Source organism: Triticum urartu, chromosome 4 (genome assembly GCF_003073215.2).
Source record: "Triticum urartu cultivar G1812 chromosome 4, Tu2.1, whole genome shotgun sequence".
NCBI classification, from domain to species: Eukaryota; Viridiplantae; Streptophyta; class Magnoliopsida; order Poales; family Poaceae; genus Triticum; species Triticum urartu.
Genome location: NC_053025.1, coordinates 453,950,037 through 453,974,872, shown reverse-complemented (window position 1 = coordinate 453,974,872; position 24,836 = coordinate 453,950,037). Strand labels below are relative to the sequence as shown.

Genomic DNA, 24,836 nt, shown 5'->3' with positions numbered 1-24,836 from the left:
TAATCTCATCTCGTGAACCTGTTTTACTGTTTGGTTAGCCGCTCTCCGTGTGAAATATGTCCTGATCTCTTACAAAGTTTAGGATCAAGAAGCAGTAAGTTCAACAGATTGCAGCCGTCGCAAACTAAGCACAAAATAGACGCATGTTCGCCTTGAATCTGAGGCGGAAGCCCGTCGAACACAAAGTATAATGTGACATCATATCAGGTTCTCCTTCAGTACTGAGTGTATTTTTTACTATCAAGTGCATCAAATGTACTCCAGAATATACCTGTGCGGACGCTCAAAAAAAAAGAATATACCTGTGCGTAATTATACACGGCCTGCAGAAGAGAGCGAGGAGACTGGCTAGTCAGCAGTCAAAGTCTTCCTCGCAGGAGAAATAGTCAACCGCAATCCGCCGAACGTTCTTGACCCCACGGGCGACTCTTCCTCTTCCTCCCACTCTCACGAATCAATAGGCCACATCTTCCTCCCCACTTCCGTGGTTACCCGGCCCTGCAGCCATGGACGGCGTGTACCAAGCGCTGGTCGTGACCGTGGCTGCCTCCGTAGGCATCTCCTTCCCCTGCCTCCTCGTCGCCTTCCTCTGCCGCCACCGCAAGAACCGCCTCCTCGAGCCGGACCACCGCTGCCCGTCGTCGTCGTCCCTCCCAGTCTCCGCCCCGGTCGGGATATCGTCGGAGCTCTCCTCGTCGTGGTCTCTGTACGGATCGGCCGTCGACTCCTCGCTCAAGAAGCTCTCGCTGGACGACCTCGCCAGGGCCACCGGCGAATTCTCCCCGGACAACATCATCGGCGACGGCAGCTTCGGGTTCGTGTACCGCGCCGTGCTCCCGGACGGCGGGCCCGCGGTGGCCGTGAAGCGCCTCTCCGCGGACCACGCCGCCGGCGCCGGCAACCGCGAGTTCCGCGCCGAGCTGGAGGTGCTCGGCAGCCTCAGCCACCGCAACCTCGCGCGCCTGCTCGGCTACTGCGCCGCCGGGCGCGACCGCCTCCTCGTCTACGAGCTCCTCGAGCGAGGCAGCCTCGACGCCTGGCTGCACGGCGACGCCGCCTCGGCCGGTGGCCTGCTCCCGTGGCCCGCGCGCCTCCGCGTCACCCGCGGCGCAGCGGCCGCGCTCGCCTTCCTGCACCACGACCGCCACCCGCCCGTGCTCCACCGCGACGTCAAGTCCAGCAACGTGCTACTCGACGAGGGGTTCGAGGCCAAGCTCGCCGATTTCGGCCATGCGAGGGTCGTCACCGGCGGCCCTGCCGCGTCGCAGCTCAGCACGCAGGCCGCCGGCACAGCGGGGTAATGCACTGGCCTTCTTGCAAATCACTTCACTTCAGAGTTCACATTTTGCGCATGTTTTCAGTGTTGAAAGTAAATACCAAATCAAGTTTCAAACAGACCCGTAAACCTTTTAGAGCACGAATGCATCAGACGACATGAAATTCGACTGAATATAGTGAAAAGTTGGATGAGGCATAGTTTAAACTGACTTTTCAGTAGACCCACCTCGTCCTGCCGTCCTTTTATATGGAAAACAAATATAAAAATACGAGACTATCTAGGACTAGCCCTTGTAGGTATATTTCTATTGAAGAAACTCTAAGCACAACAAGTCGCCCCGTGACTCCGTGAAGCGTATACGGTGACTGTTGCTGCGCACCGATGTGATCTCAGTATCATATGATAAATCGGTATTCTTGATTATGACCAACAAGTGAATTTTTAGAACAAGTTCAATGACCACTAATGAGTTTTACTCAGATTTAAGTAGCCCAACATCGTTTCTATGGAGGCAGGAGTGGTACCACCTGCCAAGCTATGTTTTTCTAGGACGACCAAAATTATTATCTAACTACTTTGTGGTTGCATGTTTTGCATTTTTGTTTACATATGAATACAAGGAGTGGTTTAAAGTTATGCATAGAAGACAAGCTCAGTGCAGCGAAGTTGAGTATGTTGTAGTTACGGTAGTACGGTTTACGATTTTTAGGCAACAAAATACTAGTTAGATTAAAACATAAATGGACACATAGTTCGGTATTACAATGCCTTTCTTTGCAATAGCAAACACCACATTTCTCATATTTTAGACCATCGATAGGATTACTGTGCTTCGAAAAGGATATATGTGATCTTATGTTTATGCAACTGTCACAAAGGTACATGGCACCAGAGATACGTGAAGGCGTGGGAGCAAGCGTGAAAGCAGATGTGTACAGTTTTGGCATGCTAATGATGGAGACAGTGACCGGTCGACGACCAAGCTGGCCAATGAAGAACATTAGAGGTAAGGAAGTAGAACTATTGAAATGGGCAAGGGAAAAGGTTGAGGCCGGCATATCCTCGGAGATTGCGGATCATCGAATGGGTTTAGAAGGGGAAAAGGAAACAAAGGAGGTGAAAGCTTTCTTGGACATCGCACAAAGTTGCACAGAGGAGTCTCCTAAGTATCGACCGACAATGAAAGAGGTGGTAGAGAGGCTCAATAGGCTGTGAAAGTTTCAAATCAAATGTTCTCTCTAATTAAGATTGAATGACAACAAGAAAAGCTCAGTGGATTGACTATGCCATGATCAATTTGAGTTCCCCTACTGTAACATATAGGTCTTATGCTAGTACTTAGTTTGTTTTACAAATTGTGCGTATTTTGTGTATGAGGAGCTGATGACATGTGTGAAAAACACATATGTATTTCGAGTTGTACAAGGAAAATGGGCGACCAATATGTCTTACACCCTTCTAGGCACCCCCCTCACCCCCGCTGTATACACACCACTACTCGATTCTAGCACCTCCAATAGGCATCTTTCTTCATTACCAACCAATTCAAGTAGTCAATAATGATAACTTTAAGGTCTAGAGCATCATCCAGATTCCCATATCCATGCTCTAGCTATCAAGCAATAGAGGCGGAACAAGTCACAAGCTAGGTAAAACTGTTGAAACTATGTCGCTCATACACATAATATGAAAGATTTAGCAAGGTGGGAATGTTTTTCGAGCTATCTATTATGCTTGTTTGATTAAAGACGAAACCCATGTATGAAACTATTTACAAAGACTCTCAAACTGAACTATCTCTGTGCAATTCTAGTGTTGAGAGGGCATTTTCTTCAAACACTTGCGCATACAGTACAGAATGCATTCTCAGAAGATGAGGGAGAGCATTACTTGAACGATTACCTAGTTACTCTTCCTATAAGAGCGTTCTTTATAAAGTATTGCATAATTCCATCCAATGGCGACATCAGGCCCTAGGTAGCCTGGGCTGCCACCTTGGGCATGGCCGAGAAATCCTTCATGGACTGTAGCTACAAGGCCGGTTTGGGCTGATCTTGACTCTGCCATTGTTTCCACCCTTTTCCTTCTAAGCATGAAAAATAGAGTTACGGTGTAATTTTATCTTTTGTTATGTATTTTATGCTATTGGTTTGGAAAGCCGTGCAAAATTGCCCCCTCTATCATTAAGAACCCGGATACAATTGTAAGGTTGGTTTCAAAGATGCAACACAACAGGAGTCATGTGGATGCCAAATTATTGCTAGAAAACAACTGAACAACTTCAAGTGAAAATTATAAAACATGAGAGTTATTCCAAACCATATATGAATTAATTTTCAAGTAAAATTATATGCTCAAAATTACAAGTGGATTATGTTGCTCACGCAACAATTTCCCCCGTTGAATGATTTTCTCCATTCTCTTTTGTTAGACTCTTTCCCTCTGTTATGGAATAGATTTCTCCAAATTATTTTTTGGTAGCAGTGTGCTATGAGGTTTTGCTTGATTCTAAGAGGGGAAAAAAATCTACGATAGTAAAATACCCAAGGGGATCCCCTCTTTCCATTGGGACATCTTCTCCACCAGGACATTATCTGGCAGTTAACGAAGGAGGTGAAACCCTAGGCGCAAAGTCCAAGTTTCCGAATAGCTTAGGCCTAACCTCATACTGGGTTAGCATATGACTCGAACTCACTTGTGGCTTTGTCCTCGCCTTGGGCAAAAAGGTAATACGAAGTTGCTACCACATGGACTATTGAGTTTATATGTTGGTGTGTACTCACTTTTATAAGTTAGCGAAGCTTATCACAACCATACTCACACACATGGGCCATCATGAGAAATGGCCAGGATGTCACTATGGGCAAAAATAATGATATTTAGAATGCCAATAGCATCTATATAGCCATTGATAGATTAGAAAAAGCAGAAAATAGATCCTAAAAACAATATAGAAATCCATAATAAATCTAGACATTTTAGATAAATCACAACTAGTATAGCAAAAACCATAATTTTAACAGAAATAAATACAAATATGTGAATAATACTAGGAAAACATCAAATTTTATTAGTAGGGCAAGTAAGTTTCCAATTCATGTGCATGGGATTATGAAGACATGCGGCACACTAGTCAAACAAAGAACAAAGCAACACAACTCATCTCATCTCAAATAATGGTTTGAACATCATCTCTAGTCCTACTTACCAATTGACCTTTTCCTTTCCCTTTTCATGTAAAAACTGCTAACTTTATTTTATTTTACCATAGAACAATTTTCCATGGTCTTTGCATCAAAATATGAGACATGCAAAGATCATAGGATTGGAGATGAACCCATCATTTCATAGATGAGAACAATATGAAATAGACAATCTCATTGACACATATACAAACATACCTGGAGACATGGATGAATATAGAAACACAAGGGAAATCATGGCATGTCCCATCCATGGAAAAGAAGGTCAAAAGATATAGGAAATGACCTAGGGGTGTAGGAGGACATCTATCAACGCGTAGGCATGTGTTTCTTTTCATACCGGGAATCATTCAACCACAAATGACTAAATTTAAGATCCACCTTAAAATTGGTTTTAGGCTCGCTCCGATTCCCTCCATGATGTGATACACATAGGCTAGTTTACATGATTTTGATTCTTGTTTGAACTTGCAACAAAAAAGATCTCTAGGTGGACATGGTGCTCCCGATCTCTCTGCCTCTTTGGATAGAAGCACCACACAAATTACCTCTGCTTGCTGAATACATGACCGTGCATTACACACATTGTTCCATCTTTTCCCTTGTGCGTCGTATGGTGTCGCGTGACAATATTCTCACGAATAACTTTACAACTATCCACTTTTGTTTCTCTTTCACGACCCCCATTTCATGACAACATAACCAGACTTAGAAATTTAGTCGGTTCTCACCTCCTCAGATGCTTCGGTTCGAATAGCTGTAAGAAGATAGTGTGCATGTATTACAAAGATAAACCCATGGTGAAAAAATGCATAAGTTAGATTTTTGAGGAGCACAAGGGATCCCCTCGATGGAGAGATCATCTCCATCGGTACCCTGTGTCACACCCTGAAAATTGCATGAATTAACTAAAGCAGACACCGACCATTAATCGAGCCATCATTTTTAAAATGATATTGCCTTGACTGATTTCAAGTGTTTATCTTCATTTTTTATTGGATGTTTCAAAGTTTATCTTAGTTGTTTTATTTGGTGTTTCCATAGGATTATATTTCATAGAAAATCCTATAACTATCCTCTTCCAATCATATGGCCTAAACTATTCCCACTGATCATGGCATGTGGTTAAACCCCCATTTTTTGGCCAAAAAGCAATTAAGCCCATCTTCTTTTCCAACACTCCAAAGTAGAGCTTCGAACTATCTATATTTTTTCCCATAACATAAATTTATTAAATTCATTTATGAGGTCTATTATATATAAGATTACCATTCCCTTCAAAAAATATTAGTTCCAAAGATATTAAGTATTTTTTGGATTCTTTTGAAAGGCCAGAAATGGCACCCCCAAATTTTTGTGGAGATACTTGTTTGATCTTTCTGGTCAACATATGTGAGTCTCACCACATGGTCGTGTGTACTCCCTGCGTCCACGAATAAGTGTCTATCTACCTTTTGTCCTAGGTCAAAGTTTTATAATTTTGACCAACTTCATACAAAAGAGCAGTGATATATATGACATCAAGTTGATATATTATGAAAGTAAATTTCAAAATGGATCTAGTGATACTAATTTAGTGCCATAAATGCTACCACTTTTTCCGATAAAGTTGGTCAAAATTTTAAAACTTTGACTTAAGACAAAAGTTGGAAGTACACTAATTGGCGGACAGAGGGAGTATCATGTTGCCCAAACATCAATCAAACGTTCTTGTGGTCAAACCTAGGGTTTGATGTTTTGCTCATTCCTCTTGTTGGTAAAATCCCTAGAAAATTACTAGAGACTCTCCTCATTACCCATGGCACGATGATGTTTAACTAATGATGGGTGAATACTAGTTCCATGCTCGTTTGTGGTTAATTTTCTATGAAAATTGAGAAAAGTACATGAATGTATGAGAAGATCAATAAACTACCCTGGAGAAGATCTTGCTAATTGTACGACAATATGAAATTCACCCTAGAAAATATATTATATCCGAAGACCTTCCTAGGCGATTCTTGGAGATAAGCTATTTTTCTTGCTCATGGGTTCTTCCCCTTTACCTCCTATTCAGATGATACCACATAAATGATCCAACTCTTTCGCATTGCTTCATCTTTTTCTGTATGCTAGCTCCTAAGTTTGGATATTCCGCACTGAAAAGAAAACATGATATGAGAAGCCATATCGACGCTCGAGGTGTGACGCCCCCGATTCAATCGTACACTAATCATACACGCAAACGTGTACGATCAAGATCAGGGACTCACGGGAAGATATCACAACACAACTCTACCAATAAAATAAGTCATACAAGCATCATATTACAAGTCAGGGGCCTCGAAGGCTCGAATACAAGAGCTCGATCATAGACGAGTCAGCGGAAGCAACAATATCTGAGTACAGACATAAGTTAAACAAGTTTGCCTTAAGAAGGCTAGCAAAAACTGGGATACAGATCGAAAGAGGCGCAGGCCTCCTGCCTGGGATCCTCCTAAACTACTCCTGGTCGTCGTCAGCGGGCTGCACGTAGTAGTAGGCACCTCCCGAGTAGTAGTAGTCATCGTCGACGGTGGCGTATGGCTCCTGGGCTCCAACGTCTGGTCGCAGCAATCGAGTATAGAAAGGGGGAAAAGAGGGAGCAAAGAAACCGTGAGTACTCATCCAAAGTACTCGCAAGCAAGGAGCTACACTACATATGTATGCATTGGTATCAAATGGATTAATGGTATCATATGTGGACTGAACCGCAGAATGCCGGAATAAGAGGGGGATAGCTAGTCCTTTCGAAGACTACGCTTCTGGTAACCTCCATCTTGCAGCAGGAGAAGAGAGTAGATGGTAAGTTCACCAAGTAGCATCGCATAGCATAATCCTAACCGATGATCCTCCCTTCGTCGCCCTGTGAGAGAGCGATCACCGGTTGTATCTGGCACTTGGAAGGGTATGTTTTATTAAGTATCCGGTTCTAGTTGTCATAAGGTCAAGGCACAACTCCAAGTCGTCCTGTTACCGAAGATCACGGCTATTCGAATAGATTAACTTCCCTGCAGGGGTGCACCACATAACCCAACACGCTCGATCCCATTTGGCCGGACACACTTTCCTGGGTCATGCCCGGCCTCGAAAGATCAACACGTCGCAGCCCTACCTAGGCACAGCAGAGAGGTCTACACACCGGTCTAAATCCTATGGCGCAGGGGTCTGGGCCCATCGCCCATTGCACACCTGCACGTTGCGAGGGTGGCCGGAAGCAGACCTAGCCTAGCAGGCGTTCCAGTCCAATCCGGCGCGCGCTGCTTAGTCGCTGACGTCACGAAGGCTTCGGCTGATACCACGACGTCGAGTGCCCATAACTGTCCCCGCGTAGATGGTTAGTGAGTATAGGCCAGTGGCCAGACTCAGATCAAATACCAAGATCTCGTTAAACGTGTTATCTTGAAATAACCGCGAACGCCGACCAGGGCCAGGCCCACCTCTCTCCCAGGTGGTCTCAACCTACCCTGTCGCTCCGCCACAAAGATCCACTCAGAGGGCCGTCGGGACAAACGTCCTTTCGGACCCAATCCGTGAATCACTCGCGGGTACTCCTACGAGCCGACCCGTCTTTAGTCACCACAAGTATCATATATTATGTATATAAGTATATACCCATGACCACCTCCCGAGTGATTACGGACCGATAGTATAGCATGGCAGAACGACAAGAATGTAAGGCCACTGATGGCAAACTAGCATCCTATACTAAGCATTAGGATTGCAGGTAAGGTATCAACAGTTGTAGCAACAATGACATGCTATGCATCAGAATAGGATTAACGGGAAGCAGTAACATGCTACACTACTCTAATGCAAGCAGTATAGAGAAGAGTAGGCAATATCTGGTGATCAAGGGGGGGGGCTTGCCTGGTTGCTCTGGCAAGAGAGAGGCGTCGTCAACACCGTAGTCGTACTGGGTAGCAGCGGCGTCGGTCTCGGTGTCTAACGAGAGAAGAGGGGGAAGAAACAGTAAATATAATGCAAACAAAAGCATGACGATGCATAACATGACAAAGCGTGATGCTAGGTGTGCCCTAACGCGGTACAAGGTGGTACCAGTGAAGGGGGAAAACATCCGGGAAAGTATTCCCGGTGTTTCGCGTTTTCGGACAGATTAACCGGAGGGGGAAAGTTGCGTGTTTGCTATGCTAGGGATGCGTGGCAGACGAACGGGCTACATATTCGGGTTCGTCTCCTCGTTCTGAGCAACTTTCATGTTGAAAATAATTTAATCCGAGTTACGGATTAAAAGGTATGAATTTCTAAAGTTTTTATTAATTTCTAGAATTTAATTAATTATTTAATTTAATTCGAAATTGGGTTTATGGCATCAGCATGATGTCATGCTAACGTCAGCAGTCAACATGAGTTGACTGGGTCAAACTGACGCGTGGGTCCAGTGGGACCCACCTGTCATACACTGTTAGGTTAATTAGGGTTTAGTTAATTGATTAGGTTAATCTAATCAGGATTAATTAGTTTAATTAATTCTTTAATCAATTAATTAAGATTAATTAATATTAATTAATTAATTTTATTTATTATTATTTTTAATCCTTTTTTTAAACCATTCTAGGGGATGGACCCCACTAGTCAGTGGCACGAAGGCCTTAGCGGGGCGGGCACACGGGTTACAGGCACGGGCGCCCGATGGGGCGAGCCCCGGCGACGGGCGCCAGCCGCCCGACAGGGGAGGCAACCGGGGCAGTGGCGAGGCGCCGCAGCCGCCGGCGAGTGGAGGCGGGCAGCAACAGCCACCGACGAGTGGAGGTGGGCAGCAGTGGCAGCTAGCAGCAGGTTGCGGGCGCGCGCGGCGCACGGGCGCAAGCAGCAGCAACAAGGAGCGGGCCGCGGCAGCGCAGCATCAGGCACACGGGGATGCAGGGGCGCGCGGGGAGCGGACGAGGGGCGCAGTGAGCAGCTAGGTTGTGACGCCCCGAGACCGATGCTCGAGAAGACTTCCATATATTCCGGGTTTCGCCGTGTGTTTCATTTGTGCCTGCCCTTTTATTTTTGCATTGCATCATGTCATCATGCCATCATCTCATAAATTTTTTGCAACTCAACTAAATAAATGGCATGGATCTTTGATCCATTTAAACCGAGGGAAGTCACATGGTGATTCTCTTTACAACCTATCCTCTCGATATTTAGAGAGCTATAGTAAATATTCTAATTTTTTGGATTTACCGCAAACACGCTTGCAAAATATCCCAACGCCTTTGTTATCTTAAGTCTCGGACTCCAACCTTGTCATATATTCGTTCATCTTATTCCGGTGCTCCACCAAAAATCCGAACATTTTTGGACCTTCCTTACCCTCACTTCCTATTCAAACCATTTGATTTTAAATCAAATGAGTTTGAATTTAAAACTTTCAAAAATGCCCACTCCATTTTTCTTGGAACATGCGCATTTTTACGAGTCCGTGAAAATTATCCCCATGCCCAGATTCCATCCCTAACTTTTCTTTCTTTTCTTTCTCTTTTTCTGTTTTGTTTTTAAATGGAAAAAGATAATTTAAAGAAAGGAGAGAGAGGAGAGAGCCCAACAGGCCGGCCTCTAGGGCCCATCCCTAGGCCCAGCCGCGCCCCTGCCTATCCCCGCGGCCCATCTGCACCGGCCTTTAGGCCCAGCCTTTTCCCACCTAACCCTAAGCCTAGCCGACACCTCTTCTCTACCCTAGCCTCGCTCGACCCCCCTCTCCCTCGTTTCCCTGCGCGCGCCGCCACCACGTAACACACCAGGAGGATCCCCGAGCCCGATTCCCCAGCTCCTCATGCCCGAGGGCCTCGCGTGGGAGTTCGACCCTGAGCGCCAGAGATGCTCTTCCTCCCGCTGACTTCCTCCCAGCGCCACCCCTGTCCCGCACTATACCTCCTCCCTCTTCTCCATGTCCGCTGCGCCGCCCTGGGTCTCCTTCGGCGTCGGCCTCCTGCGTCGCCGGTCTGCCTCCCCATCCTTGCCGGAGCAAGCTCGTCGTCCGCCACCTCGCGCCCAAGGACGCACCATCCTCGACCTCCTCCTAGCGTCCGCCGACCACCTCTGCTCCATTCCCTCCACTGCACAGTGACCAGCCCTGCCTCCTTGTCGAGATGCCGGAGCGGTAGTCGCCCGAGCTCTCCCTCGAGCGTGCCTCGCTCCATCGATTCTTCTGCCTGAGCCCCTTTGCTTGCGGTCACGGGATCGTCAAGATGCAGGTCAACCCCGTCCAGATCCTGCTGGCCTCCGCTGCCCTTGCCCGTTCCCGGCCGATTCTGACCCCGATGGCCCATCCCCGTCGGAGTTGACCTCCACCACAGGCCATCCGCCAAGCCGCAGAAGCAGTGCCGCTGCTACCTTGCTTCTGCATCGTCCACCAAGACCCGAGGCCTTTTTGTGTTGTTCTGGATCTCGCCAAGGCCTTCTTGTTTTTGGATTTTGGCAAGCAGCATGAGGACCGAGGACTCGGAGCAACCGGTCCTTCATGTTTCTCGGAGACCACGCGGATTCGCCAAGTACCACGACATTCGGAGCCCCTTGGAAACGTCAAGTTCGACTACTGTAGCGCCGAAGACCCTGGATGCACCAAGTTCCTCTTCGGACATGTACAACTACCATCCCGTGCAGGACACCAAGTACCACGACGACCATCGACATGTACCCCCTACACCGCACCGAAACGCCGAGTTCCTCGCCGTGACCCCGAACGTCTACAGAAACTTGTGCATCGATAAACATGTACCCCTACCGTCGCCGAGATCGCGAGAACCTCTACCGTCGATCCTAGAGCGTGCGAGAACGACTACTTCCACTACCGCCGTCGCGAGAACATCTACTTCCTCTACTTTGCACCGAACGAGAACTGTCCCGCTTGCACGCTTCGAAGGTATAACCTCGAGACGACGTCCGTGAACGAATGCTTGCGATGTTTGAGATGCTCGTGTTTGCACCATGTCCAAATTGTCACTCGTTTCCTTGTCGTCGACTCATGGGACACCCGATATCCGGGAGTGCCCCACCATCTTTTGCACGCATCCGCACACTTCTCCTTTGCATCGGTATCTCAATTGAGTTACCGAAACCAGAACGTTGCCGTGGCACCCTTTTCGTTATCGTTGCCGTGGCACCCCTTTTCTTTCCACCACGGTTACAAATGCTTCATAATGCTGTTGTCAAACTTTTAATAAAAATTGCATAAACTTGTTCATGTCATCCGCATCATGATAACAACAATTAAAATGTTTAAAATTGTTGTTGCTTTAAACTGCTAAATGCATATGGGGATTTACCGGATTTGTTGTTGGTTATATCCGGCCTCATTTAAACTTGTCTAGATAGGTAGTTTTTGATATGTTTCACCTCTTGCCATGCTAATAACATTTAATATTGTTGAGTACATAAACGAGATTGAACTAAATAAGTCATGTGGTGTTTCGTCAATATGCAACGGAGTTGCATATTGAGCTCCACTTAATTTGTAGGATTGTTTTTGCACTTTGCCATGCCATGCTTCATTAAACCGGACATGCATCATTCTTGATTGTGCATCATGCCAAGTCTATGTGATGGTTGTTTACTATGTTGTTTGCTTCTTTCCGGTGTTGCTTCTTCGAGTTGCTCACTCTTTTGCTTGATAGTTGCTCGCTCTTTTGCTATGCCTATGCTACGATACCTACCACTTGCTTATCATGCCTCCCATATTGCCATGTCAAGCCTCTAACCCACCTTGTCCTAGCAAACCGTTGTTTGGCTATGTTACCGCTTTGCTCGGCCCCTCTTATAGCGTTGTTAGTTGCAGGTGAAGATGAAGTTTGTTCCATGTTGGAACATGGATTATTGTTGGGATATCACAATATCTTTTAATTAATTAATGCATCTATATACTTGGTAAAGGGTGGAAGGCTCGACCTTATGCCTGGTGTTTTGTTCCACTCTTGCCGCCCTAGTTTCCGTCATGTCGGTGTTATGTTCCCGGATTTTGCGTTCCTTACACGGTTGGGTTATAATGGGAACCCCTTGACAGTTCGATTTGAATAAAACTCCTCCAGCAAGGCCCAACCTTGGTTTTACCATTTGCCTCACCACCACCTACATTTCCCTTGGGAGTCGCGCTCCCGAGGGTCATCTTATTTTAATCCCCCCGGGCCAGTGCTCCTCTGAGTGTTGGTCCGAACCGAGTAGACTGCGGGGCCACCTCGGGGCAACTTGAGGGTTGGTTTTACTCGTAGGATGTCTCATCTGTGTGCCCTGAGAACGAGATATGTGCAGCTCCTATCGGGATTTGTCGGCACATTCAGGCGGCTTTACTGGACTGGTTTTACCATTGTCGAGGATGTCTTGTAACCGGTATGCTGAGTGTGATCGGATTGTCTCGGGAGAAGGAATATCCTTCGTTGACCGTGAGAGCTTGTGATGGGCTAAGTTGGGACACCCCTGCAGGGATTGAACTTTCGAAAGCCGTGCCCGCGGTTATGGGTGGATGGGAATTTGTTAATGTCCGGTTGTAGAAAACCTGAAGTTTATCTTAACTAAAATGCACCAACCGCGTGTGTAACCGTGATGGTCTCTTCTCGACGGAGTCCGGGAGGTGAACACGGTGTTGGAGTTATGCTTGACGTAGGTTGTTCTAGGATCACTTCTTGATCATAGTTTCTCGACCGTGCTTTTGCCTTCTCTTCTCGCTCTCTTTTGCGTATGTTAGCCTCCATACATGCTAGTGCTTGCTGCAGCTCCACCTCATAACCTTTTACTTACCTATAAGCTTAAATAGTCTTGATCGCGAGGGTGTGAGATTGCCGAGTCCCCGTGACTCACAGATACTTCCAAAACCAGTTTGCAGGTACCGATGAAATCGTGCAGGTGACGCAACCGAGCTCAAGGAGGAGGTAGTTGAAGACCTTATTCGTTTTGATGTTTCGCTTCCTTTTGATCAGTAGTGGAGCCCAGTTGGGACGATCCGGGATCTATGTAGCTTTTGGGGTAGTCTTCTTTTATTTTGGTTCCGTAGTCGGACCTTAATTGTATCTATATGATGTAATGCTTTATTCATGTATTGTGTGAAGTGGCGATTGTAAGCCATCTATGTATCTCTTTCCCTTATGTACTACATGGGTTGTGTGAAGATTACCTCACTTGCGACATTGCTTTCAATGCGGTTATGCCTCTAAGTGATGCTTCGACACTGTAACGCCCCCGATTCAATCGTACACTAATCATACATGCAAACGTGTACGATCAAGATTAGGGACTCACGGGAAGATATCACAACACAACCCTACAAATAAAATAAGTCATACAAGCATCATATTACAAGCCAGGGGCCTTGTAGGATCGAAAGTATGTCTAGAGGGGGGTGATTAGACTACTTGACCAAATAAAAACTTAACCTTTTCCCAATTTTAGTTCTTGGCAGATTTTAGCTATTGTAGGACAAGTCAAGCAATCATCACACAATTCAAGCAAGCATGCAAAGAGTATATTGGCAGCGGAAAGTAAAGCATGCAACTTGCAAGAATGTAAAGGGAAGGGTTTGGAGAATTCAAACGCAATTGGAGACACGGATGTTTTTCCCGTGGTTCGGATAGGTGGTGCTATCCTACATCCACGTTGATGGAGACTTCAACCCACGAAGGGTAACGGTTGCGCGAGTCCACGGAGGGCTCCACCCATGAAGGGTAATGATTGCGCGAGTCCACGGAGGGCTCCACCCACGAAGGGTCCACGAAGAAGCAACCACCCACGAAGGGTCCACGAAGAAGCAACTATAACGCCCTCGATGCGGCTATAGCTCCCACGTGTCGAGGCACGACTTAGAGACATAACCGCATTGAAAGCAATGTCGCAAGTCAGGCAATCATTACAACTTCCCATGTAATACATAATAAAAGGGGGAGATAACATAGTTGGCTTACACTCGCCACGTCACATCAGAGTACATAAATAACATCCATCAAACAATCACTCATGGCCCGACTACGGCGCCAAAATGGAAAAGAACCCAACATGCGACAAGGCCCTGAATCAAACCCCAACTAGGCACCACTACTGATCATCAGGAAAGGAAACATAATAACGCTGAGAGTCCTCGTCGAACTCCCACTTGAGCTCGTACTCGTCACCTGGAGCGGAATCACCTGGACCTGCATCTGGAATTATAGTATCTGTGAGCCACAGGGACTCAGCAATCTCGCACCCTCGCGATCAAGACTATTTAAGCTTATAGGAATGGATAAGGCAGATATATGTGGAGCTGCAGCAAGCGACTAGCATATGTGGTGGCTAACTTATTCGCAAAGGAGAGCGGGAAGAGAAGGCGAAGCACGAGCGAGAAGCTAAAGGAACATCCTGCGCAAGCATAACTCCAACACCGTGTCCGCTTCCCGGACTCCGCCGAGAAGAGGCCATCACGGCAACACACTCAGTTGATTCATTTTAATTAATTAAGGTTTAAGTTATCTACAACCGGACATTAACAAATTCCCATCTGCCCGTAACCGCGGGCACGGCTTTCGAAAGTTCAATCCCTGCAGGGGAGTCCCAACTTAGCCCATGACAAGCTCTCACGGTCAACGAAGGAATAGACCTCCCAAGACGTTCCGATCAGACTCGGTATCTCGGTAACTCAAGACACTTCGACAGGTTAAAACAAGACCAGCAACACCGCCCGAATGTGCCGACAAATCCCGATAGGAGCTGCACATATCTCTTTCTCAGGGCACACTCAGATTGTCTTAGGTACGGGTAGGCCAGCCCAGAGTTGCCCCTGGTGGCCACCGGTAGCTGACAGGTGGACCAACACTCAGAGGAGCACTGGCCCGGGGGTTAAAATAAGATGACCCTTGAGTCTGCAGAACCCAAGGGAAAGAAAAGGGTAGGTGGCAAATGATAAAACCAAGGTTGGGCATTGCTGGAAAAGCTTTAATCAAGGCGAAATATCAAAGGGTTCCCATTATAACCCAACCGCGTAAGGAACGCAAAAACCGGGAACATAACACCGATATGACGGAAACTAGGGCGGCAAGAGTGGAACAAAACACTAGGCGAGAGGCCGAGCCTTCCACCCTTTACCAAGTCTATAGATGCATTAAGATAACATAGCAATATAATGATATCCCAACAAGTAAATAAAAGATGTTCCAACAAAGAACGGCCTCCAATCTTCACCTGCAACTAGCAACGCTATAAGAGGGGCTGAGCAAAGCGGTAACATAGCCAATCAACGGTTTGCTAGGACATGGTGGGTTAGAGGTTTGACATGGCAATTAGGAGGCTGACAAGCAAAAGGTAGGCATCGTAGCATTGGCATAGCAAGAGCGAGCAAACTAGCATAGCAAAGATAGTAGTGATTTCGAGGGTATGATCATCTTGCCTGCACAGTTGTCAGAGTTGACTGAATCCTCACAAGCAAACTCAACGGGCTCCTCGGTAGCGAACTCGTCTCCCGGCTCTACCCAACAAGACAAACAAGCAACAAGGATACAATCAACCACGTGCAAGACCAAGCAATATGATGAAATGATGATATGCTATGCGGGATGCGATGCGGGATGCAAAATGCAAGATATGACAGGAAATGCATGAACCTGGCCTCAACTTGGAATTCCAAGGGTGCCACTGGATAGAGGGGATGAAATCTCTTGAAAACGATATAAAGATTATTGGAATCGGAGTTACGGTTTGAAAATGGCAAGCGTTTTAAGATATGACACCGGTCTGCGATTTACAGCAAGTAGGCATCTAAATGCAACGAAATGAACATGCTACAGTCACCAAACATGACAACAAAATACATGGCAGGGATGCACACAAGATGCTTAACAAAAGACTAGCACTGAGCCACGGCCAATTCATCCATTATGAGGTTCAAACAAGCATGGCAAAAACGCAAATGCAAAACAGATTCCAGACTTAGTGAAATTAACACTAGTCTGAAATTTCAGATCACGATGCTCTCTTCGGAGCAGCAAAACAACATGATACATGACCTGAACATGACAAGTAAGAACATGGCATGGAGCTACTCAACAAGCTTAACAAAAGTCCCAAAGTGACCTGGGGCCAAAAGGGATCACAAAATATATTAACGGGCACACGAACATAGCATAAAACACAATCAGTTTTCAGACTTAGTGAAAACTGAGACATGCTGAAATATAACTCACGAAGGCATGTAAACGAGCTCGATGCACTCACCATGGTGCAAGTCACAGCAAGGCAAGCATTCATCCATTAAGAAGGCACAAAACACAAGCTAGACATGGCAAGAACAATGGCATAGCATGCACGGATCAACTACAACAACGCCGGCAAAATCGCAAACGAGTTGACGATCTGCCCAGATTCACCATGAAGAAAAAGTAGAGCTCGATTGAGTTAACCTAGAGCACTCCACATATGTAAACAAAGACATGGATGGATAGATCATAACATAAATATCAAAACTCCCTTACTGATCATCCTTAAAAGAGGCACGGATCACTAGGAAACAAGCTGGACATATGGCATCATGAACTAAAATATCCCAGACTTAGTGAAAATCACTAAGTCCCTGAAATTAGCAATCTCAGGTGCCTCTCTTCGCAAGCTTGCACAAGACAACAAACACATCCTAAAAATGCATGGGTGGCACCTCTGGAAAGAAGACAAAATTCTTAACAATTCATCCCAAAGGGGCACAGGCATATCATGCACGGATTAAACATGGCAAAAATGACAAAAGTGCATGATGAACTAACGGATCTGCAATTTAACTCACGAAGCCTCCTTCTAACAGCATTTTGGGCAACAAGATGACCTCAAATGCAAATGACGCAATGGAATGAAATGATGTACATGTCGAGGCGAAGACTTTGATATATCATACGCCCAAAACGGAGCTACGGTTGCAAAGTTACGGGACCTCGAACAGAGAAACTTGGATCAAAATTTTCAGGACTTAGAAAAAATATCGGGGGTTAGGGTTTACTGTTCACGCGACCAGATCTGGATCGGGCGAGGCTCTCAGAGCCCGAGGATCGCCGGGGCCTCGCCGGCGTTGAGGCCCGTGGTGGCCGGCGGTGAGGGAGGAGGCGGTGGCCGGCGACGTGAGGAGGAGGCGGTGGCCGTGGGCGACGGCGCCCGGGCGGCGGACGGCGGCGGGACAAGGCGCGGCGGCGAATCGGGCCGCGGGGGCCCCGCACGGGCCTCGCGGGCGGCGGCGAACTGGGGACCGGGCGGCGGCCACTAGGAGGCCGACACGTGGCGGCGGACGGGGAGGCCGGACATGTCCGTCGGCGGCGGTTGTGTCCGGCGGCGGCGGGAGGAGTTGGATCTCTTTTTTTTCGAAGGAGGACGGGGAGGAATCTGAGATCCGAATGGGGGGTGTTTAAATAGGCATAAGTGGAGCTAGGAGAGTCCAAATGAGGTGCGGTTTTCGCCCACGCGATCGTGATCGAACGCTCTAGGACATGGAGCAGAGTTTGGTGGGTTTTGGGACAAATTTGGAGGGTGTTGGGCTGCAACACACACGAGGCCTTTTCGGTCCCTCGGTTAACCGTTGGAGTATCAAACGAAGTCCAAATGACCCGAAACTTGACAGGCGGTCTACCGGTAGTAAACCAAGGCCGCATGGCAAGTCTCGGTCCAATCCGGAAATGTTTAATCCCCACACACGAAAGAAAGCTAGAAATGACCACCGGAGGACAACGAAGCGCCGGAATGCAAAACGGACAACGGGGAAAATGCTCGAACGCATGAGATGAACATGTATGCAAATGCAATGCACGAGATGACATGATATGAGATGCATGAAAACGAAAACAACACACGGAGACAAAGACCCGAACCCGAGAAACAAATATAACTTAACGCCGGAAACGGCAAGAGTTGGATACAAATAGGGAAAGTTATATCCGGGGTGTTACAGCAACCTTGTCTATCCCACCATGGCCATCGCCCACGAAGGACTTGCCTCGCTAGCGGTAGATCTTCACGAAGTAGGCGATCTCCTTGCCCTTACAAACTCCTTGGTTCAACTCCACAATCTTGTCGGAGGCTCCCAAGTGACACCTAGCCAATCTAGGAGACACCACTCTCCAAGAAGTAACAAATGGTGTGTTGATGATGAACTCCTTGCTCTTGTGCTTCAAATGATAGTCTCCCCAACACTCAACTCTCTCTCATAGGATTTGGATTTTGTGGAAAGAAGATTTGAGTGGAAAGCAACTTGGGGAAGGCTAGAGATCAAGATTCATATGGTAGGAATGGAATATCTTGGTCTCAACACATGAGTAGGTGGTTCTCTCTCAGAACATATGAGTTGGAATTGTGTATGTGTTCTGATGGCTCTCTCCACGAATGAAGAGGAGGTGGAGGGGTATATATAGCCTCCACACAAAATCCAACCGTTACACACAGTTTTCCAATCTCGGTGGGACCGAATCAACAAACTCGGTCGGACCGAAAAGGTAAACCTAGTGACCGTTAGAGATTTTCGGTGGGACTGACATGCAACTCGGTAGGACCGATATGGTTAGGATTTGGGCATAACGTAATCTCGGTGAGACCGATTACACAAATTCGGTGAAACCGAGTTTGGTAATAAGCTAACCAGAGAGTTGGTCAGGTAAACTCGGTGGGACCGATTTGCTCTTTCGGTGAGACCGAAAAGTTACAAAAAGGAAAGAGAGAGTTTACACTGCAATCTCGGTGGGACCGATTCGCTCTTTCGGTGAGACCGAAAAGTTACGAAAGGGAAACAGAGAGTTTGCAATCCCATTTCGGTGAGACCGAGATCCCTATCGGTAGAACCGAATTGCTAGGGTTTGGCAGTGGCTTATGACAAGTGAAACTCGGTGGCGCCGGATAGAAAGAATCGGTAGGACCGAGTTTGGCTTAGGGTTGAGGTCATATGTGGATATGGGAAAGTAGTTGAGGGTTTTGGAGCATATCACTAAGCACATGAAGCAAGAGGCTCATTAAGCAACACCTCATCCCTTCTTGATAGTATTGGCTTTTCCTAAAGACTCAATGTGATCTTGGATCACTAAAATATAAAATGAAGAGTCTTGAGCTTTTGAGTTTGAGCCAATCCTTTGTCCTTAGCATTTTGAGGCTTCCACTTTCACATCCATGCCATGCCAATCATTGAGCTTTCCTGAAATAGTCATCTTGGAATAGCATTAGCTCAATGAGCTATATGTTGTTATGAATTACCAAAACCACCTAGGGATAGTTGCACTTTCAGGCTTCGAAGGCTCAAATACAAGAGCTCGATCATAGACGAGTCAGCGGAAGCAACAATATATGAGTACAGACATAAGTTAAACAAGTTTGCCTTAAGAAGGCTAGCACAAACTGGGATACAGATCGAAAGAGACGCAGGCCTCCTGCCTGGGATCCTCCTAAACTACTCTTGGTCGTCGTCAATGGCCTGCACGTAGTAGTAGGCACCTCCAGTGTAGTAGGAGTCGTCGTCGACGATGGTGTATGCCTCCTGGACTCTATCTTCTGGTCGCAACAATCGGGTATAGAAAGGGGGAAAAAGGGGGAGCCAAGAAACCGTAAGTACTCATCCAAAGTACTCGCAAGCAAGGAGCTACACTACATATGTATGCATTGGTATCAAATGAAAAAGGGTAGCATATGTGGACAGAACTGCAGAATGCCGGAATAAGAGGGGGATAGCTAGTCCTATCGAAGTCTACGCTTCTGGCCACCTCCATCTTGCAGCATGTAGAAGAGAGTAGATGGTAAGTTCACCAAGTAGCATCGCATAGCATAATCCTACCCGGCGATCCTCTCCTCGTCACCCTGTTAGAGAGCGACCACCGGGTTGTATCTGGCACTTGGAAGGGTGTGTTTTATTAAGTAGCCGGTTCTAGTTGTCATAAGATCAAGGTACAACTCAAAGTCATCCTGTTACCGAAGATCACATCTATTCGAATAGATTAACTTCCCTGCAGGGGTGCACCACATTTCCCAACACGCTCGATCCCTTTTGTCCGGACACACTTTCCTGGGTCATGCCCGGCCTCGGAAGATCAACACGTCGTAGCCCTACCTAGGCACAACAGAGAGGTCAGCACGCCGGTCTAAATCCTATGACGCAGGGGTCTGGGCCCATCGCCCATTGCACACCTGCATGTTGCGAACGCGGCCGGCGAGCAGACCTAGCCTCCCTTATACAAGAGCAGGCGTTCCAGTCCAACCCGGCGCGCGCCGCTCAGTCGCTGACGTCAAGAAGGCTTTGGCTGATACCATAACGTCGAGTGCCCATAACTGTTCTCGCATAGTTGGTTAGTGCGTATAGGCCAGTAGCCAGACTCAGATCAAATACCAAAATCTCGTTAAGCGTGTTATTTTGAAATAACCACGGACGCCGACCAGGGCCAAGCCCACCTCTCTCCTAGGTGGTCTCAACCTACCCTGTCGCTCCTCCACAAAGATCCACTCAAAGGGCCATCGGGACAAACGTCCTTTCGGACCCAATCCGTGAATCACTCGCGGGTACTCCTACGAGCCGACCCGTCTTTAGTCACCACAAGTATTATATAATATGCATATAAGTATATACCCGTGATCATCTCCCGCATGATCATGGCCCGATAGTATAGCATGGCAGACGGACAAGAATGTAGGGCCACTGATGATAAACTAGCATCCTATACTAAATGAGGGAGTCCTGAATTAGGGGGTCTCCGGACAGCCGGACTATCTCCATTGGCCGGACTGTTAGACTATGAAGATACAAGATTGAAGACTTCGTCTCGTGTCCGGATGAGACTCTACTTGGCGTGGAAGGCAAGCTAGGCAATACGGATATAGATATCTCCTCCTTTGTAACCGACCTTGTAGGGATAGGTAATATCGGCAAAGTGGGAAAACATCCGGGAAAGTATCACCGGTGTTTCGCATTTCCGGACAGATGAACCGAAGGAGGAAAGTTGTGTGCTCGCTATGCTAAAAATGTGTGGCGGACGAACGGGCTACGTATCCGGATTCGTCTCGTCGTTCTGAACAACTTTCATGTACAAAATATTTTCATTCGAGTTACGAATTATTTTATATGATTTTCAAAGTTTAAAGGAGTTTTCTAGATTTACCATAATTCGAAAATAATAGCAAAAATGCTAAGTGTACTGAGAGAAGTGTACTCAGCAGTGCAACAGAGAGGCTGACTCATGGGGTCCAAGGGATGAGTCATCTAGTACAGTCAACGGTTGAGCAGTCAATGTTGACTAGTCAACATGGTCAAAGGGGTCCACATGTCGTTGTCACATGTGTCAATAAACCATCTAACTAATTTAATGGAGGGGTCCCACCTGCCATAGACTACAAGCTAAACTAACACTAAGTACCCTTAACTATCTTTTAATTAGGCCTTACTTAATTAGGCCGCATGTACAGAAAGCCAACCAGCCTCACACACGACCGTGCACATAGCATTGACTAGCCACGCCCATGGCTCGGGGGTGCACATGTGCAACCGGAGATGTGCGTGGGCTGGGCGTCTACGACGCGAGCAGCAGCAGTGAGCATCCTTGACAAGCAGCAGGGCCACAATGCACGGGCGGTTGCGGGCGCGCGCGGCCAGGCGAAGGCGGACGCGGCCGCGGGTGGGGCAACCGCAAAGGCGGACGCCGGCGGCAGCGACGCAACAAGATGCAGCGGCAGCAAGCAAGGCAAGCGGGGACAGGGGCAGCCGTGGCAAGAGTAGCAGAAGCAGGCAAGCAATAGCATTAACAGCAGGAGGTAAGCAGCAGCAGCCAAGCAAGCAGCGCCGTACAGGAAGCAGCAGCGCAGCAGCGGTAGTAGCAGGGGAGCGGCGGCGCGGGGCACGAGCCGCGGCAAGCACGGGACGGCCATGGGGCAGCAGCGGCGCATAGAGGTAGTTGGGGCGCGGCCAGGGACGCCTAGCGAGCGAGGCAGGGCATGGCCCGAGGCTAGGTGGGGCGCGGTCAGGGGCACGACGGGCGGAGCTCCGGCCACGGCGGTGGAACGACGGCCTACGGCGACGAATCGAGGGGCAATTAGGGGGAACGGGGAGAGGAGTTCACCACGGTTTCGGGGACGAGCTCGAGGAGGCCGGGGGTGCAGTGAAGATGACGAACCCGTCGATGGCGTCGCGGTGGCCGGAGGTAGAGGACGAGGTGGTCGATGGTGACGTTGCGGCGGCTCCTCAGCCTTGACCCAGGGACGATGACGATGAAGAGGACCACGCCGGAGCTGCTGGACACATTGGCGGGGCGCGGGGACGGCGGTGGCCGCGGGACCGAGCGGTGCATGGCAACGCCGGCGGCGGGCGGAATACAGAGCGAGAGAACGAGCGAGGGAGAGGGAGTGAGTGGGCACTAGGGTTCGCTAGGGGGTCAACGAGGCTCTTATCCCCTCGGGGCACCAGTGGATGGCCGACGCGTGGAGGATCCGCGCGTGGACGATGTGCGTGCGGCCACACATCTCTCTGTGAGCAGTAGGAAGAAGAGGGAAGGTGGGATGGGCTGTGCCTGGTCAATTTGCTAGATGGGCCATGTGCCCAGTAGATTAGGTCTTTGTTTTTCTCTTTCTTTCCTTTTTCTTTTTTTCTTTTTTCTTTTTTTCTTTTTTTTCTACTGTTTTGTATTTAGTTTGGGTACTAAATGATTTTAGTTAACATTGAAGCTCCTCACATAATTGCCTACTGATATTTTGGATGTTGTCCAAAAAGTTCGGGTTATTTGGAAATGTTTGAATATAAGTTCATATTTTAATGGGCATAATAGGTGATGCTTGACCACTTTAGTTATTTCTAGAGAAAATTTAGAAATACATTTAATGTTGGTTCCTACATGTTAATTACCTAGTGAATATTTGCAACCCAACGAACATTTTTATTTGACAGTTTGAAGAAATAAGAATTTGACTTGTTATTTGAAATTTGAATTGAAACGTTTTTGAACCATCTCAAGATCGACAACAGTAATCGTGATGACGTGGCATCGTTAGCATGGTATTACTGTAGCATAACTATCTGGGCGTTACAGACACGTGGGAGATATAGCCACATCGAGGGCGTTACAAGTTGGTAATCAGAGCCTTCCCCGACTTTAGGAGCCCCCTGCTTGATCGAATCGTTGGCGTTGTTGAGTCTAGAAAAATGTTTTGAGTCTTATAGGATTATATATATCGGAGAGTAGGATTCTTTTTACTCCTCAGTCCCTTCGTCGCTCTGGTGAGGCATCCTGGCGTAGAGTTTTGACTCTTCTCTCCTCAAATTTTACTAATTTTTTTAGGATCACGCGGGTATCTTGGAATCATTCCGATGGTTTTGTGACGAGAACATTGTTCTTGGTGCCTCCTGACATTTAGGGGTTGTGGCAGTGTCCCGGGGAGTTGAGCTCCGAGGTGTTGTCGTCACAATTTTATCGTTGCAGTTCTGGAATACCTGAGTTTCGCCGACATCGAAAATCTTTTTATGCAGTTGTTGGTGAGATAACCTCGACGCCACCCAGTACTGGGGCGGGAGTTTGAGAGTATTGCCATAACTCGTATAACGGATGCTTTTCGAAGGTTGAGGTAAACGATTTCCGAAGGTTTCTTTGTTATGTGTTGAAGGATGGATACAGGTGGATGTAGGATTTGCTAGTTTTGGGTGAGATATTATGCTTCCCCTGTATCCCCAACACCTGATTGCATAACCGGAAAGTTTCGGAAGTTTATAAGTGGGAATTCAAGTAGCTCTTAGGAAATCTTTCCGACAGATGTATGACATGAAATTGGGGTTCGACGTCTAGTGGTCCGCCTATCCACGGTTGGTTTTACAGTGGTCTCGTTGTGTCTTAAAAAGTCCTTGGCTATGCTGACTCGGGGACGCTTCGTATGTCATGTGCACTGCCTTGTACATGATGGTGCTGTACGATCGAGCCCGTGTAGGCCCCACCACAAAAACTTTGGACTAAATCTCTATCATATGTTTGTTCTGGCTTATTCTACAAGCCAATCCTTGTTTTGTTTTGAGTTGTGGTATTCGAGTTGCTTCGAAGTCAAATGTTGATTCCATACCTTTATTTTTAAGTGGTGTTCTCATACTCCTATGTGAATACCAATCCTTCATGATAATCGAGATTGTCATGTCAATCCTTTTCAACCGGCGTGTCTCTCTTCAAGTGGATCCGTTCATTTTCAACATTTGCAAGATCAACTCAAGTCTTCCCAGCGTTGTTTGTTTCATCAGTCCCAAGTTGCCTTTGTTTTCCCCACCCTCCCAACCCTTTTTCCTTCAAGGATTCAGATTTCTTATTCAACTATCATGTTATTGATGCGAAGCCTCTCCATTCTTTTCCGTTAATATTCTTATCCGGTGATTATCAGGAAGATAGTAGTGGAGTTTCAAGTTC

General features: G+C 47.3%; 1 protein-coding gene across 1 annotated transcript; it reads left to right on the top strand.

Moving 5' to 3' along the window:
• The first annotated feature begins 393 nt into the window (after window positions 1-393).
• LOC125552014 (leucine-rich repeat receptor protein kinase MSL1-like) lies at window positions 394-2,730 on the top strand. The gene is made up of 2 exons (XM_048715459.1): window positions 394-1,297; window positions 2,158-2,730. Exons 1-2 carry the CDS (start codon window positions 507-509, stop codon window positions 2,492-2,494), a joined length of 1,128 nt encoding a protein of 375 aa, XP_048571416.1. The 5' UTR covers window positions 394-506; the 3' UTR covers window positions 2,495-2,730.
• The last annotated feature ends 22,106 nt before the right edge of the window (window positions 2,731-24,836 follow it).

Coding starts and splice junctions, on each gene's coding strand:
- LOC125552014 (XM_048715459.1), top strand. CDS start 507: ATGGACGGCGTGTACCAAGCGCTGGTCGTGACCGTGGCTGCCTCCGTA. Junction 1,298..2,157: donor CAGGCCGCCGGCACAGCGGG/GTAATGCACTGG, acceptor ACTGTCACAAAG/GTACATGGCACCAGAGATAC.